This window comes from Oncorhynchus masou, chromosome 24 (genome assembly GCF_036934945.1).
Source record: "Oncorhynchus masou masou isolate Uvic2021 chromosome 24, UVic_Omas_1.1, whole genome shotgun sequence".
Taxonomy (NCBI): Eukaryota; Metazoa; Chordata; class Actinopteri; order Salmoniformes; family Salmonidae; genus Oncorhynchus; species Oncorhynchus masou.
Genome location: NC_088235.1, coordinates 110,417,101 through 110,434,150, shown reverse-complemented (window position 1 = coordinate 110,434,150; position 17,050 = coordinate 110,417,101). Strand labels below are relative to the sequence as shown.

Sequence of the window (17,050 nt, the reverse complement as noted above, 5' to 3'; positions counted from 1 at the left end):
TGTATGTTTGTGTGTGTCTACAGATAAAAACATGTCCCAATGTCAATGTTCCTGGGTTTGCGTGTGAGGATGTTGGCAGGCCTGGGAAGACAGGAAGGAGTCTGCTGTAGAGTGTCCTGCAGTGGGGCCAAGAAGTGCCTGGCCTGCTGTAGAGTGCCCTGCAGTGGGGCCAAGAAGTGCCTGGCCTGCTGTAGAGTGTATGAACTGACGTGACTTCCCCCTCATCTCAGTTATCAGTTCCACTGGAACTCTTGCAGACTACAGTCACAGGAGACTACTGAAGAGGACAATGGAGTACCTGCAATCCTATCACTGTTTACTCTGCTACCTTATGCTGGCTCTTAGAGGTACCCATCCTCCATTCTACTTTTTCTTAAATACTATGTATTAACAATAATGTAATATTTATTGTTGACAGTTGAAAAAAGTTTGAAGTGACTAATTTAAGATTTTTGTAAAACAAAGATATCTATAAGACTGTAAAAAAAAAAATATATATATATATATATCCATATTCAATACACCATGTCATTTACTGTTGCCGGTTGTAACTTTTATTTAGATCCTGAACTCTGTGCTAAAGAGATCACTGTGAGCCCAGCCAAACCCCTTGTCAAGGTGGGAGATGCTGTGACCTTGATCTGTGAGACAACCTGCTCCCAAGGCAAACCACACTGGATGGAACTAGACGAGAGCGATGTCACTCAGAATACCACAAAAAACAGAAGTTATCTCCATATTGCAGCTGTACACCCGAATCACGAGGGAAAGTATACCTGCACAGCAGAAAAATGTAGGAAACAGAAGAAGGAAACAATCCAGCTCAGAGTTTACTGTAAGTTTACTGACCTGGGATCATTTATGTAGGTCAACGGGTTTCAAAGTCAGCTTCTCTACCCCTTAATGATTACATATCGGCTCAGATACTCTCTTCTCTACCCCTTAATGATTACATATCGGCTCAGATACTCTCTTCTCTACCCCTTAATGATTACATATCGGCTCAGATACTCTCTTCTCTACCCCTTAATGATTACATATCGGCTCAGATACTCTCTTTACCCCTTAATGATTACATATCGGCTCAGATACTCTCTTCTCTACCCCTTAATGATTACATATCGGCTCAGATACTCTCTTCTCTACCCCTTAATGATTACATATCGGCTCAGATACTCTCTTTACCCCTTAATGATTACATATCGGCTCAGATACTATCTTCTCTACCCCTTAATGATTACATAAAATAAAGGTACATTAAATAAAATACATACATTAAATAAAGGTGAAATAAAAAAAATAAAAAAACATTGGCTCAGATACTCTCTTCTTTACCTGCTAAAATACTTTATTCTCTATGCTCCTTAACTGATATCTATCATGGTCTCTACTCCTCTAGCTTTCCCGGTGCCTGTCCTGTCCACAGTGCCAGAGAACCCTGTCTCTGGTCAACCTTTTAAGGTGAAATGCACACTGACAAACGTTTACCACGGAGATTATGACAACGTTGAGATGCTTCTCTTGCACCTTGAGAGGCTTGTAACAGAACACTCCAAAAACTGTAATGATGACAGATTTTGTAATCATACGTGGTCTTCTAAGAATCAGATGGGCACTAGCAAAACAGATTACCAGTGTGAAACCAATCTTACTATTGGCCCTAACAGCTTTACTCAAAAGGCTCGTCTTACCATCCATTTCCTGGGTAAGTTGTTTCAATGTGAGGTATTTCATACAGTAGACTCTATGTTAGTCGGTTCTGTGTTAGTCAGCTCTATGTTAGTAGACTCAATGTTAGTTAACTCTATGTTTGTTTGCTCTATGTTAGTAGGCTGAATGTTAGTAAGCTCTATGTTAGTAGACTCTATGTTAGCAGGTTCTATGTGAGTTGACTCTATGTTAGTAGTCTCTATGTTAGTTGACTTTGTTATTAGGCTGAATGTTTGTAAGCTCTATGTTAGTAGACTCTATGTTAGTAGACTATGTTAGTAGACTATGTTAGTAGGTTCTATGTTAGTTGACTCTGTTCGTAGGCTGAATGTTAGTATGTTCTTTGTTAGTAGGTTTTATGTTAGTAGTTTTATGTTAGTAGGCTCTATGTTAGTAGACTCTATGTTAGTAGACTCTATGTTAGTAGGTTCTATGTTAGTAGACTCTATGTTAGTAGGCTGAATGTTAGTAGACTCTATGTTAGCAGGTTCTATGTGAGTTGACTCTATGTTAGTAGTCTCTATGTTAGTTGACTTTGTTATTAGGCTGAATATTTGTAAGCTCTATGTTAGTAGACTCTATGTTAGTAGACTATGTTAGTAGACTATGTTAGTAGGTTCTATGTTAGTTGACTCTGTTCGTAGGCTGAATGTTAGTATGTTCTTTGTTAGTAGGTTTTATGTTAGTAGTTTTATGTTAGTAGGCTCTATGTTAGTAGACTCTATGTTAGTAGACTCTATGTTAGTAGGTTCTATGTTAGTAGACTCTATGTTAGTAGGCTGAATGTTAGTATGTTCTATGTTAGTAGGTTCTATGTTAGTTGACTCTATGTTAGTAGTCTCTATGTTAGTTGACTTTATGTTAGTAGGCTGAATGTTAGTAGACTCTGTTAGTAGACTCTATGTTAGTTGACTCTATGTTAGTAGGCTGAATGTTAGTATGTTCTTTGTTTGTAGGCTCTATGTTAGTAGTTTCTATGTTAGTAGACTCTATGTTAGTAGTTTCTATGTTAGTAGACTCTATGTTAGTAGGCTCTATGTTAGTAGGCTCTATGTAAGTAGGCTCTATGTTAGTAGGCTCTATGTTAGTAGACTCTATGTTAGTAGGCTCTATGTTAGTAGGCTCTATGTTAGTAGGCTCTATGTTAGTAGGCTCTATGTTAGTAGGCTCTATGTTAGTAGAGTTTGAGTTTGAAAAGTCATGCATGATATATGAATAAGTAGTCTAATATTTATTTTAGTGATGAGTAGAATGTATTACTATCATTTTAAATGGCATTCAGACTTCAATCTCATCCATTAAATACTGCCTGCTCAGTATAAAAAGTAAGAAAATGTATTTCCTAACTACTGTAAGTCGCTCTGGATAAGAGCTTCTGCTAAATGACTAAAATGTAAATGCAGATATTTAAAATAAGGAAGGTGAAAATCAATCTGAGATACTAAGATCAATCTGAGCAGGCAGTTCTATATTTAATGAATGAGATTGAGGTCTGAATGCCATTCAAAATGAGTTTCCACCTCTTCATTAGTGTGATGACAGTTGATTGATTTGTTGTTATCAGGTGATGCTGGTGATGACTATAATGATACCAGAAGCACTGCCATATCTCGTGAGTATGTTATATAAAATGTAATAGAATTGAACGTCATCTTTTGGGCGTCTCCACATTTCAAACTGAAGATAAAACTAAATATAATATTTTTTCCTACTTCTTTTTTTACTGAACTGATATCCCTTTGTCAGCTGAACAGATGGAAACACAAACGTCAGAACCTGTCAGTACAGAAGGCAAAGGTCAAGGTGAGATAGATAAATCTGAGCAGGCAGTTCTACAGTATATTTAATGGATGATATTGAGGTCTGAATGCCATTTAAAATGATAGTAATACATTCTACTCATCACTAAAGTAAATATTAGGCTACTTATTCATATGTCATGCATGACTTTTCAAACTCAATGAAAGACCAGTGATCTACATGGTTTTGAGTAAAGACAATTTGACAAAGGATTGGTTGAGTTTCCACCTCTTCATCAGTGTGATGATGGTTTGACTGTGTTGATTTGTTGTTATCAGGTGATGCTGGTGATGACTATAATGATCCCAGAAGCACTGCCATATCTCGTGAGTATGTTATATAAAATGTAATAGAATTGAACGTCATCTTTTGGGCGTCTCCGCATTTCAAACTGAAGATAAAACTAAATATAATATTTTTTCCTACTTCTTTTTTTACTGAACTGATATCCCTTTGTCAGCTGAACAGATGGAAACACAAACGTCAGAACCTGTCAGTACAGAAGGCAAAGGTCAAGGTGAGATAGATAAATCTGAGCAGGCAGTTCTACAGTATATTTCATGGATGAGATTGAGGTTTGAATGCCATTTAAAATGATAGTAATACATTCTACTCATTACTAAAGTTAATATTAGGCTACATATTCATGTAGCATGCATGACTTTTCAAACTCATTGGAAGACCAGTGATCTACATGGTGTTGTGTAAAGCCAATTTGACAAGAAGGGGAGCTCTAGAAACATGCCTGAGTTTCCGAGTTGGAAGACCATTCAAAATGATTTTTCCCAGTCGGAGCTCATTTATTTTTCCAGAGTTCCCAGTTGTTTTGAAGGCACTAAAGTCAGAGAATTCTGAGTTCCGAGTTCCCAGTTGTTTTGAAGGCACTAAAGTCAGAGAATTCTGAGTTCCGAGTTCCCAGTTGTTTTGAATGTGGCAACTTTGATGATGGTTCGACTGTTGCTGCATTCAAAGCAACTGGGAACTGGGAACACAGATATCTCCAACTTCTGACTTCAGTGGGTTCAAGACAACTGGTAACTCTGAAAAATACGAGCTCGAAATTCCGAGTCGGAAACGCTGCCATCTTTCTGGAGTTCCAACGTTGCGACCTGAAGATCACTGACGTCAGGAATTGACTTTGTTTTTTTTGTTGATTTCCCAGTTGTCTTGAAAGCATCTACTGATTTAGAGATGGAAAATCAACCAACCCCTTGTCAAATTGGCATTGCTCTACAACATGTAGATCACTGGTTTTTAATTTACTTTTCGAAGTCATGCATGATATATGAATAAGTAGCCTAATATTTATTTTAGTGATGAGTAGAATGTATTACTATCATTTTAAATGGCATTCAGACCTTAATCTCATCCGTTAAATACTGCCTTGCTCAGTATAAAAAAGTAAGAAAATGTATTTCCTAACTACTGTAAGTCGTAAGTGCTTCTGCTAAATGACTAAAATGTAAATGCAGAAATGTTAAATAATGTTGTCGGAGGTCAATGTGAGATACAAAGATCAATCTGAGCACGAAGTTCTATATTTAACGGATGAGATTGAGGTCTGAATGCCATTTAAAATGATAGTAATACATTCTACTTATCACTAAAGTAAATATTAGGCTACTTATTCATATGTCATGCATGACTTTTCAAACTCAATGAAAGACCAGTGATCTACATGGTTTTGAGTAAAGACAATTTGACAAAGGGTTGGTTGAGTTTCCACCTCTTCATCAGTGTGATGATGGTTTGACTGTGTTGATTTGTTGTTATCAGGTGATGCTGGTGATGACTATAATGATCCCAGAAGCACTGCCATGTCTCGTGAGTATGTTATATAAAATGTAATAGAATTGAACGTCATCTTTTGGGCGTCTCCGCATTTCAAACTGAAGATAAAACTAATAGAATATTTTTTCCTACTTCTTTTTTTACTGTTCTGATATTCCTTTGTCAGCTGAACAGATGGAAACACAAACGTCAGAACCTGTCAGTACAGAAGGCAAAGGTCAAGGTGAGATAGATAAATCTGAGCAGGCAGTTCTACAGTATATTTAATGGATGATATTGAGGTCTGAATGCCATTTAAAATGATAGTAATACATTCTACTCATCACTAAAGTAAATATTAGGCTACTTATTCATATGTCATGCATGACTTTTCAAACTCAATGAAAGACCAGTGATCTACATGGTTTTGAGTAAAGACAATTTGACAAAGGGTTGGTTGAGTTTCCACCTCTTCATTAGTGTGATGACGGTTGATTGATTTGTTGTTGTCAGGTGATGCTGGCGATGACTATAATGATACCAGAAGCACTGCCATGTCTCGTGAGTATGTTATATAAAATGTAATAGAATTGAACGTCATCTTTTGGGCGTCTCCACATTTCAAACTGAAGATAAAACTAATAGAATATTTTTTCCTACTTCTTTTTTTACTGTTCTGATATTCCTTTGTCAGCTGAACAGATGGAAACACAAACGTCAGAACCTGTCAGTACAGAAGGCAAAGGTCAAGGTGAGATAGATAAATCTGAGCAGGCAGTTCTACAGTATATTTCATGGATGAGATTGAGGTCTGAATGCCATAAAAAAAATATATAGTAAACATTCTACTTATCACTAAAGTAAATATTAGGCTACTTATTCATAAAGCATGCATGACTTTTCAAACTCAATAGAAGATCAGTGATCTACATGGTGTTGAGTAAAGCCAATTTGACAAGGTGTTGGTTGAGTTTTCACCTCTTCATCAGTGTGATGATGGTTTGACTATGTTCTCCAGCAGTGGAGGCCTCCAGCTCCACGGCCATGGTTGCACTGGGCTCCACAGTGGGATTCCTATCCATTCTCTGCTTCCTGGTTCGCCTGATCAAACGGAGTAAACGCAAGTCACCCTCCAGCCTTCCCGAGAACCATCCTGATGGCTGTTGACCACCATGACATCAGCTTCATTTTATGTTCTCAAGTTTTTGTTTTGTCTTATGTGTTAAATGCCAATGTAGGACTCTAGCCTGCCTACATGCAACTTCCTATAACAACTCAAAAGTAATGTATACTGAATCTGATTTCCTCATGTAATGCCTGCTGTATAACTAGTTATTAAAATTAAAGCAAACATATATCCTACAAATAATAATGTACTGGGAAAATGCCAAAGAACAGTCAAACAGAAACATTGTAACTAACATAATGCATACTGTTTGATTAATATCATATGTTCATAATAAACCTCTTGAGAAACAGGATTTTTGTGATTTTTCTGTTTATTTAGGCCAGCTTGTATACTGTGTTTCTCTTGTAAAACTGACCAATGTGTTATATATTACAATGTTGTCAGTACATTTTGATTTATAAATTGTAATTGTAAATATATTTGATAGAATTTTTCTCAAAATATTCTAGATTTTATTTTAAAGACATAACGTGGTAAATGTGGAACTTTTTTCTGGGGTTTTGTAATGGTCGTCACGAGTTACCACAGACACAAACTCATAAACCCCGCCTATGTCTACAATTTATCCTCGTAGATCGCCATTAAAAAAAATCCACAGAAGAACAATAATTTCAATGATTAAAATATGTTAAACCCAAACCACTCTGTTAACCTTATGTCTAACCGTAAACTTACATTTTTAATTTATTTTTTAACTTTAATTAATGTTTCCGATATAGATGTGGTAACTAGTGGAAACGGTACTACTTCCGGAAAATCTTTGCGACACCTTGTCATATTCAAACATGGCTTCGTCTAGATTAGAAATCAATTTTATCCGATTATTGTCCCGCTGCGAATCTATAGCTTCAGAGAAGCGAGTGGAAACGGAATGGAGGTTGGAAAAGGTAAGACATTTAGACGTTGACCAATGCAACCTTCATCAAACGCAGTCGATGAGAAACGAATGTCCTGTCAAATGATGTTGACAGTTTCTGCTAACGTTGTGTTAGCTTGTCTGTGGGTTAGCATGCTAGATAGCCACGTCGCCAGCAGCTTGGAACGAGCAAGTTGGTTAACTATACTACAACTGACTGTATTTTCTAGCAAATCAGTAGCTCGTCGTAGTAGTTAACAGTATTAGCTCATGCAAGCGCACATTACTTATTTACACCATTTTATATTATAAAATTAGCTATAATCTAAATACGACAGGTCAATGAATCTTGCGAAAGTTGTATGTAGCTAGCCATGATCATCATCTCACGCCTAGGTTTAGTTGGCAAGCTAACATTAGATCATTTCTCAAGGTTGTGTAACTAACTACAGTAGTTATAAGCTACACTTAATTTCCCAGGTTAAATTGTATCTGTTTGTGTTCGCTAGAAGATTACATTCAGGCCTTTCCAATCAGTCATGTTTTGATGGCAACTAGCTAACGTTACAGCTAACGTTACACCCTTTTTCAGAAAAGCCTAACTAGTTAACGTTACCGCTAACAGATACACCCCCCCCCAATAGTCTGCCTTTGTAATCGTTTGCAAAGAATATATATATTTTTTCGTTTGCTTACTAGTTGTTTTCTGCATACCTGCTCAAACTGTTCCCATGCTTTTAAGAAGCTTGGAAATGGTCGTCTCTCTAAATGCCATCCCTATTATGACTCTACCAAACTGTAGGTCTTGACTTTTGCTCTTTCTCTTCTAGTATGTTGGTGCTCTTGAAGAGATGTTGGTGGCTTTGAGGAAAAGTCCAAGGTATATCTAAGCTGAGGCCTTTTACCTATGAGTAACATTCTTAAAAAAGGGCAATGCCAGACTTTGCACTTACTTAATACTTACCTAACAAACCTCCTTTCTATTAACTAAATCTTACATGGATTTATTGTTTCAGATTTTATATAAAGGTGATACTTTCACCTCAATCAAGCGGTCAGATAAACTGCTATAATGATGATGCAGATTTATGATTTTTTTTTAAATATATTATTGATAGGCTTGTACTTGAAAGGAGCTGCATTTAACTTATAGTGCATTCTGGAAGTATTCAGGCCCCTTGACTTTTTCACATTTTGTTACGTTACTGCCTTATTCTAAAATTGATTAAATTGTTTGTTTTTTCCACACTCAATCTACACACAGTATTCAAATAATGACAAAGCAAAAACAGGTTGAGAATTTTCTGCTAATTACACAAATAAAAAATGGGACACCAGAATTAGGGGAGTTTCTCCCATTTTTCTCTGCAGATCCTCTCAAGCTCTGTCAGGGGAGCTTCGCTGCACAGCTATTTTCAGGTCTTTGCCAGATATGTTCGATTGGGTTCAAGTCTGGGCTCTGGCTCAGCAACTCAAGGACATTCAGAGACTTGTCCCAAAGGTTTTCATAAAGGGTCTCTCTGTCTTGACTGTGCTTAGGGTCGTTGTCCTGTTGGAAGATGAAACTTTGCGCCAGTCTCAGGTCCTGAGCCCTCTGAAGCAGGTTTTCATAAAGGATCTCTCTGTACTTTTCTCCATTCATCTTTCCCTCGATCCTGACTTGTCTGCGGCTGAAAACATCCTCACAGCATGACTCCGCCGCCACCGTGCTTCACCGTAGGGATGATGCCATGTTCCCTCCGGATGTGACACTTGGCATTCATGCCAAAGAGTTCCCTCTTGCTTTCATCAGACCAGAGAATAGAATCTTGTTTCTCATTGTCTGAGAGTCCGTTAGGCCAGCATTTCTTAAAGTATGGGTTGCAAAGTGTCAGAGTAAATGTATAATTATTTAATGAAATACTGGAATTGATTTGGCCAAGTGCAACTGTGGTCTCTGTTCAGTGCGGGCTCTGCTTAGCAGAGGTCCCTGTTCAGTGCGGGCTCTGCTTAGCAGAGGTCCCTGTTCAGTGCGGGCTCTGCTTAGTTTGGTAGCTGCGCGAGTGGGAGAAGGAGATGCCGGTGTGCTTCGCGGTGTACCGGATCTCTTTTTCAGGAGTTTTTTATTTTTAAGATCCTCGGTGACACGCGCTGCAGCGCTGTGGTTCAGCAGCAGATGATGCGCTGTCAGCCACGGACTTGTCATTCCCACTCACCGACGTCACCAAATAGACTCATGCTTGCAACAAGTTCTGACTGAGCTCAATCGTCATGAAACGCCAATACATCGATGAGTTTCTCTCTTTCATACAAACTTTGAGAAATAACGAGGAGCTCCCTCAATGTGTTTTTTGTTTGTTGTTGCGGGGAAGTGCTTAGTAATGAGTTAATCGAAACGAACAAATTCATATAAGGACACATCCTGACCAAACATCCACAGCATGATGGTAAACCCAGGGAATTATTTCAGAACAGGGCAGAGTGCAACAGGAAACAGTGCTTCTACAGTGGAAAAGTAAGTCAGCTAGAAAGGAATTGTCATTTTAGAACAGGTGATGATAAGCAGAAATAGGGGAGTACTATCTCATAGTAGTATGTGTGAGTTTCTCTTTCAAACAATCCCCTGGCCTTGTACACAGCTAATAGCTAACATTCGCCAAAGCAAGCTAACTAGTTACATTTTACTGTAGAAATTATTGTTGAAAGCAAGTCTAGGTTGGAACCGTTGCTGTTAAAATACAAGTCGTCATTTTTATTTGAAGCAAGATTCTTTTTGATGCAAACACGAGCACAGTTCTGGGTTGCTCATCTACAGCATGAAGCGGTCACCTGCCTAACTGAGAAAGCAGTAGATGTCCTGGTCCAGTATAACCCCACATACCTCTGTCAGTCAGGGTTCTTAACTCTCGATTACTTAAAAAAAAAAAAACAAGTACAGAAACCCTCTCAATGCTGAGCAGTGTTGTACTGTCAAAAACGGATCCCAGAAGAGACATACATGTTGAAAACTTCATCCAGCCACACACCTCTCATTAGGAGAGTGTGTGTTTTTGTTTTCTGATCTACATCCATGTGATTGTTTTTTTGAAATATTTGTATTTATTTAAATTGACCTTTTTTATTTAACTAGGAGAGTCTGTTAAGAACAAATACTTATTTACAGTGACGGCCTACCCCGGCCGAACCTGGACAATACTCGGATAATTGTGCACCGCCCTATGGGACTCATGTCTGGATGTGATTCAGCCTAGATCAGTTCCAACCTAGACTTTATTTTGACAATCATTTCTACAGTAAGAGGTACAGTAGGCCTGATCATTTTTCATCTGTACTGTTACTTAGTGTTGCATCAAAGAGCCTGTGGGTGTCTGTTTTGTTATGCATCTGTGTGATGTGATCAATCAGTTTGTTCCAGTTCAGAATGAAAATGATTTATTGTATTTTAACAGCGACAGTTCCAACCTAGACAGATATGTAAGAGATTTTAATGGAGGAAAATAAACATGAATAGCTATTTATATGACCATTTTAGTTTCGTTATTTGTTTTTTGTCTATATTGCATTTGTTTTAGGCATAAGGGCAATGATATGTACCAATATTTACGTGTAGTTGCATATGTTCCTAAACCCAGCATTTTTTACATTTGGGTCCCAGGCTGAAAAAGTTTAAGAACCCCTCTGCTTTAGGTGCCTTTTTACTGTCTGGTCACGCTACCATAAAGGCCTGATGGGTGGAGAGCTGCAGAGGAACTCTGGAGCTCTGTCAGAGTGACTGTTGGGTTCTTCGTCACCTCCCTGACCAAGGCTCTTCTCCCCCGATTACTCAGTTTGGCCGTGCTACCAGCTCTAGGAAGAGTCTTGGTGGTTCCTAACTTCTTCCATATAAGAATGGTGGAGGCCACGGTGTTCTTGGGGACCTTCAATGCTGCAGACATTTTTTTGGTACCCTTCCCCATATCTGTGCCTCAACACTATCCTGTCTCAGAGCTCTACGGAGAATTCCTTCAACAGAGCAAAAGCCAAGACATGCACTGTCAACTGTGGGACGTTATATAGACAGGTGTGTGCCTTTCCAAATCATGTCCAATCAATTGAATTTACCACAGGTTGACTCCAATCAAGTTGTAGAAACATCTCAAGGATGATCAATGGAAACAGGATGCACCTGAGATCAATTTCAAGTCTCATAGCAAAGGGTCTGAATACTTATGTAAATAAGGTAATTCTGTTTATTTTTAATACATTTATCAACTTGTTTTCACTTTTGCCATTATGGGGTATTGTGTGTCGATTGGATGGATTATTTCATCCATTTTAGAATAAGGCTGTTCAGTAACAAAATGTGGAAAGAATCAGGGACTCAATGCTTTCCGAATGATCTGTATTAAGCCTAATTCATGTCCTCCCTGAGTCTATCGTTGTTTTTAAATATTCATTCATGACTTTCCATCTCTCCCTTCAGCAAACCCACAGTAGAGGTGATGACAGACTACACACGGAAGGTGGACTTCTTGAAAGGACTTCTAGAAGCAGAGAAACTGGTTAGTATAATACCCTCAAGGATTTCTTTCTGATATGTAGCTAAATTTTTTAAAATTTAAATTCTGTTTGAAGCCATTAGCATTACATTATAGAAATGTCTTCTTCTCACCAGTTTGTTTTTAATGTTTTCTTCACTTGAGTCAATGATACGCTGCCTGTCCTATGTTCTGCTTTTATAGTCGGGGACAGAGAAAGCCCTGGCCAATCAGTTCCTAGCTCCTGGACGCACCCCCACCATAGCCAATGAGAGGATGCCGGCCAGTAAGACAGTTCACATGCAGACCAAAGCCCGGTGCACAGGGGAGATGAGGAACGAGCTGTTAGGCACTGTAAGATAACCTCATACTGTTGGATAGGTCTCAATAGTCTGTGTTTTACTTTGAAAATGTTATAGTTTGTTTTAATGGACATGATCTGTCTTCTTTATAAAGGGCTATTTCTGTTTTATTGTGTTTCTTTATAGGGTCTGTCAAACAAAGGTAAACCCTCGTTTTTTTTAAAAACATTTCAATATATTCAAATGTACAATAGCGTCATTTTAAAGTGTAATTCTTTTCTCTGTAATTAAACAGGAAACTTGGAAACAGACTTGAGAAACAGAAGGTAACATTAAAATGTAATTTCCTCTCACTCTGCTCTAAAATGTGAAACCGGACTTACCAAATGTACGATTTCACATTTGTCTGTTTTGTTTTTTTATACCCGCAATCAAATCAATCAATAAAACCAATCCCTCCCTCCACTTCGAAAGGGGTTTGGTTCTGGATGAACGGCAGTCAGCAGCCGAGCTGGATGCAGTGTTGCAGCACCATCACAACCTACAGGAAAAGTTGGCTGAAGACATGCTGAACCTGGCGCGCAACCTGAAGAACAACACGCTGGTGGCCCAGAACATTATCAAACAGGACAACCAGGTGTGGAAGAAGACAAGCTCTGCTGAACAGTTTCTATGCTGAATTACAATTCCACATTTAGCCTCATTCTCAGGTCAGACAACAGGAAGACTCTCTCTGAAAAATGAGGATAATCCCCCTGGAGTTTTAGCTCCTAAAACTTGGTAATTTAAAAAAAAAAAAATTAAACCTTTAACCATGCAAGTCATTTAAGAACAAATTCTTATTTTCAATGACGGCCTGCCGAGGAACAGTGGGTTAAATGCCTTGTTCAGGGGTAGAACAACAGATTTTTAAGTTGTTAGCTCTAGGGATTCGATCTTGCAACCTTTCGGTAACTAGGCCAACGCCCTAACCGCGAGGCTACGCTGCCGCCTATAACACTCCTGTAGATCTCAAAGGATTGGACAGGTGTATCCAATATGGCGAGAATTTCACCACACTTATCAGGAAAAACAAGTTGAAGCTATTTCCATATGACTTTACTTAATAATTTATATGAGCCTTGGAATTCAGCAAGAGCTTCTATTCTGGTTGACAGAAAAGTGTTTTGGTGTCCGTCCAGAAGGTGGCGGTATTACATTAGCTTCTATTCTGGTTGACAGAAAAGTGTTTGTGTCCGTCCAGAAGGTGGCGGTATTACATTAGCTTCTATTCTGGTTGACAGAAAAGTGTTTGTGCCCGTCCAGAAGGTGGCGGTATTACATTAGCTTCTATTCTGGTTGACAGAAAAGTGTTTGTGTCCGTCCAGAAGGTGGCGGTATTACATTAGCTTCTATTCTGGTTGACAGAAAAGTGTTTGTGCCCGTCCAGAAGGTGGCGGTATTACATTAGCTTCTATTCTGGTTGACAGAAAAGTGTTTTCGTGTCTGTCCAGAAGGTGGCGGTATTACAAAAGAAACATTCCAGAACTAAAGCGTTTGAACAATTTATGGGATATATGATTTAACAGCTGCTGCTATGAGGCCTGGAATTCCACTAGTCTAAATGGAAGGATAAAAAATATGCATCACTATGCATTTCAAAGGCCAATGAAGTCTCTTATGAAAAGTGCAAGTGTTTGACGACAGCCCCTTAAAAGTTTAACAGAAGAAGTGTTGTCTATGTTGACCCAGTCTATCCTTCAGCCACAGCAGACATATTCATAGGATCCTGTCTCTCTGACCCAGTCTGTCCTTCAGCCACAGCTGAGGATCTGATCTAATAGTTATCTGCTTCTCTCCTCTCTCACTCAGACCCTGACCCAGTCTGTCCTTCAGCCACAGCTGAGCATCTGATCTAATAGTTATCTGCTTCTCTCCTCTCTCACTCAGACCCTGACCCAGTCTGTCCTTCAGCCACAGCTGAGGATCTGATCTAATAGTTATCTGCTTCTCTCCTCTCTCACTCAGACCCTGACCCAGTCTGTCCTTCAGCCACAGCTGAGCATCTGATCTAATAGTTATCTGCTTCTCTCCTCTCTCACTCAGACCCTGACCCAGTCTATGCTCTCCTGTCTCACTCAGACCCTGACCCAGTCTATGCTCTCCTGTCTCACTCAGACCCTGACCCAGTCTATGCTCTCCTGTCTCACTCAGACCCTGACCCAGTCTATGCTCTCCTGTCTCACTCAGACCCTGACCCAGTCTATGCTCTCCTGTCTCACTCAGACCCTGACCCAGTCTATGCTCTCCTGTCTCACTCAGACCCTGACCCAGTCTATGCTCTCCTGTCTCACTCAGACCCTGACCCAGTCTATGCTCTCCTGTCTCACTCAGACCCTGACCCAGTCTATGCTCTCCTGTCTCACTCAGACCCTGACCCAGTCTATGCTCTCCTGTCTCACTCAGACCCTGACCCAGTCTATGCTCTCCTGTCTCACTCAGACCCTGACCCAGTCTATGCTCTCCTCCTCACTCAGACCCTGACCCAGTCTGTCCTTCAGCCACAGCTGAGCATCTGATCTAATAGTTATCTGCTTCTCTCCTCTCTCACTCAGACCCTGACCCAGTCTGTCCTTCAGCCACAGCTGAGCATCTGATCTAATAGTTATCTGCTTCTCTCCTCTCTCACTCAGACCCTGACCCAGTCTGTCCTTCAGCCACAGCTGAGGATCTGATCTAATAGTTATCTGCTTCTCTCCTCTCTCACTCAGACCCTGACCCAGTCTGTCCTTCAGCCACAGCTGAGCATCTGATCTAATAGTTATCTGCTTCTCTCCTCTCTCACTCAGACCCTGACCCAGTCTATGCTCTCCTGTCTCACTCAGACCCTGACCCAGTCTATGCTCTCCTGTCTCACTCAGACCCTGACCCAGTCTATGCTCTCCTGTCTCACTCAGACCCTGACCCAGTCTATGCTCTCCTGTCTCACTCAGACCCTGACCCAGTCTATGCTCTCCTGTCTCACTCAGACCCTGACCCAGTCTATGCTCTCCTGTCTCACTCAGACCCTGACCCAGTCTATGCTCTCCTGTCTCACTCAGACCCTGACTCAGTCTATGCTCTCCTGTCTCACTCAGACCCTGACCCAGTCTATGCTCTCCTGTCTCACTCAGACCCTGACCCAGTCTATGCTCTCCTGTCTCACTCAGACCCTGACCCAGTCTATGCTCTCCTGTCTCACTCAGACCCTGACCCAGTCTATGCTCTCCTGTCTCACTCAGACCCTGACCCAGTCTATGCTCTCCTCCTCACTCAGACCCTGACCCAGTCTGTCCTTCAGCCACAGCTGAGCATCTGATCTAATAGTTATCTGCTTCTCTCCTCTCTCACTCAGACCCTGACCCAGTCTCTCCTTCAGCCACAGCTGAGGATCTGATCTAATAGTTATCTGCTTCTCTCCTCTCTCACTCAGACCCTGACCCAGTCTATGCGTCAGGCAGACACCAACTTCGACAAACTGAAGGTTGAGTCGGAGCGTCTGGAACAGCATACCAAGAAGTCTGTCAACTGGACCCTGTGGCTGATGCTCATCCTGGTCTCCTTCACTTTCATCAGCATGATCCTCTTCATCAGGATCTTCCCCAAGCTCAGATGATGATGATGATGATGCACACCTACTGGACATACCTAGAACATAGAGTAACTGCTGCGCTGCTTGTACATATTGACATGTAGGCCTAGGTGTATATACGTACCTCTAACCGGGTTAGAAGTTGCCCGGTAAGCACAGGTCTTCGATCGGCTCATCCTTCAACCACTTTCTCCAATCCTAATTGATGGAATGAAATGTACAATTGACCTTAGATCACTGTCTCTCGGGGGTAACTTCCTCCTGCTCCATTATGGGTAACCAATATGCACACAAATATAGCTAGCGATAGATAGATATATATAGATATTTATTTAGAGTGAGGGACAGTGAGATGGGCCTCTTCTTATCAGATGGAGATTGGATGTGACTAAGAGCCATCATCTCCATCTAGCGATGTCTGTATGGCAGCAGTACACAGTAGCATGGCCCAGTCTGTACCGCGTAGATTAAGTTACCATTGGTTGACAGCAAACAATATCAGTAATCTCATTGGTCATCTGTATGTTTGGAACAAGTGGAGATTTCAGGCATTCTGTCCTATATAAGGAAGGAAGATGTTCTAATTTTGTCTGATTTGATTAATTAACCACTTGACAAGGTCTTTGGTCCTAAAAAAAAATCCCTTGCATCAATGCTTTTTTTTTTTTTTTTTTCATTGTTAATTTTCAGTGTTCTAGTGTGAATCTGGCCATTGTTGATGTACATGAATAGGTGACAGTGATTGATTCATTATGGTGGCCTGATTGAGAATGATTGGCCCTGTCTTAGGAAGGAGTGTTAACTTCCCAACCTATTTCTCCCTCCTTTATCGCTGTGGTCTGTGTTGAACTGTGTGATTAAATGTTTTTAACTGGAGAGATTTGAGATTTTATCTTGCGTATAATTTTTTTCTGTTCAGGAAGTCTGATCACTTTTGCCTCATTGTAAGAAGCTGTATGTTCAGTAGTTTGACAAGTGCCCTGTTATGCTCGGAAAGGGAAATTACAGCTGTGAACAGTCCAGTAGGTGGCAGGCTCTCTCTGCATTGCAGCTACTAACAACCTCTTTGACCTGGGAAGAGAGTAGGGCTGCTATTCCAATTCATTACCCTTCTCTTTGAAGACTGTGTGTACTCTTCAGTCTGCTGTCGGGATTAAAAGATAAGGGGTGAGAGAAAGGAAATATGGTGGGAACTGGGAACCATTTTTAGCCCATGCCTACACCAATCCCATGCTTTTGAATCCTTACATAAGGTGGTGGTGACCAAGTGCCCTCTTCAGAGAACAAGGTAGAGGATTCAGATCGTGCTCAATTCCA

General features: G+C 40.3%; 2 protein-coding genes across 6 annotated transcripts; both read left to right on the top strand.

The window, feature by feature from the left end:
• Nucleotides 1–204: 204 nt before the first annotated feature.
• On the top strand, nt 205–6,759 carry LOC135513270 (uncharacterized). Of its 5 annotated transcripts, none has more exons than XM_064936131.1 (12): nt 207–347; nt 563–835; nt 1,400–1,705; nt 3,275–3,322; nt 3,457–3,513; nt 3,789–3,836; nt 3,971–4,027; nt 5,287–5,334; nt 5,468–5,524; nt 5,794–5,841; nt 5,975–6,031; nt 6,302–6,759. In XM_064936131.1, the coding sequence occupies exons 1-12, from the start codon at nt 290–292 to the stop codon at nt 6,445–6,447; spliced, it is 1,203 nt and encodes a 400-aa protein (XP_064792203.1). In that variant the 5' UTR covers nt 207–289; the 3' UTR covers nt 6,448–6,759. The 5 variants fall into 5 exon arrangements, with proteins under 5 accessions (XP_064792205.1, XP_064792204.1, XP_064792203.1 ...); XM_064936130.1 differs by having other exon boundaries at nt 208–347; nt 6,299–6,759; XM_064936133.1 differs by lacking the exon at nt 3,789–3,836 and having other exon boundaries at nt 205–347; nt 6,299–6,759.
• A 434-nt stretch (nt 6,760–7,193) lies between these two features.
• On the top strand, nt 7,194–16,609 carry use1 (unconventional SNARE in the ER 1 homolog (S. cerevisiae)). The gene is made up of 8 exons (XM_064936129.1): nt 7,194–7,356; nt 8,156–8,205; nt 11,767–11,845; nt 12,026–12,175; nt 12,310–12,325; nt 12,419–12,449; nt 12,598–12,760; nt 15,575–16,609. Exons 1-8 carry the CDS (start codon nt 7,255–7,257, stop codon nt 15,755–15,757), a joined length of 774 nt encoding a protein of 257 aa, XP_064792201.1. The 5' UTR covers nt 7,194–7,254; the 3' UTR covers nt 15,758–16,609.
• The last annotated feature ends 441 nt before the right edge of the window (nt 16,610–17,050 follow it).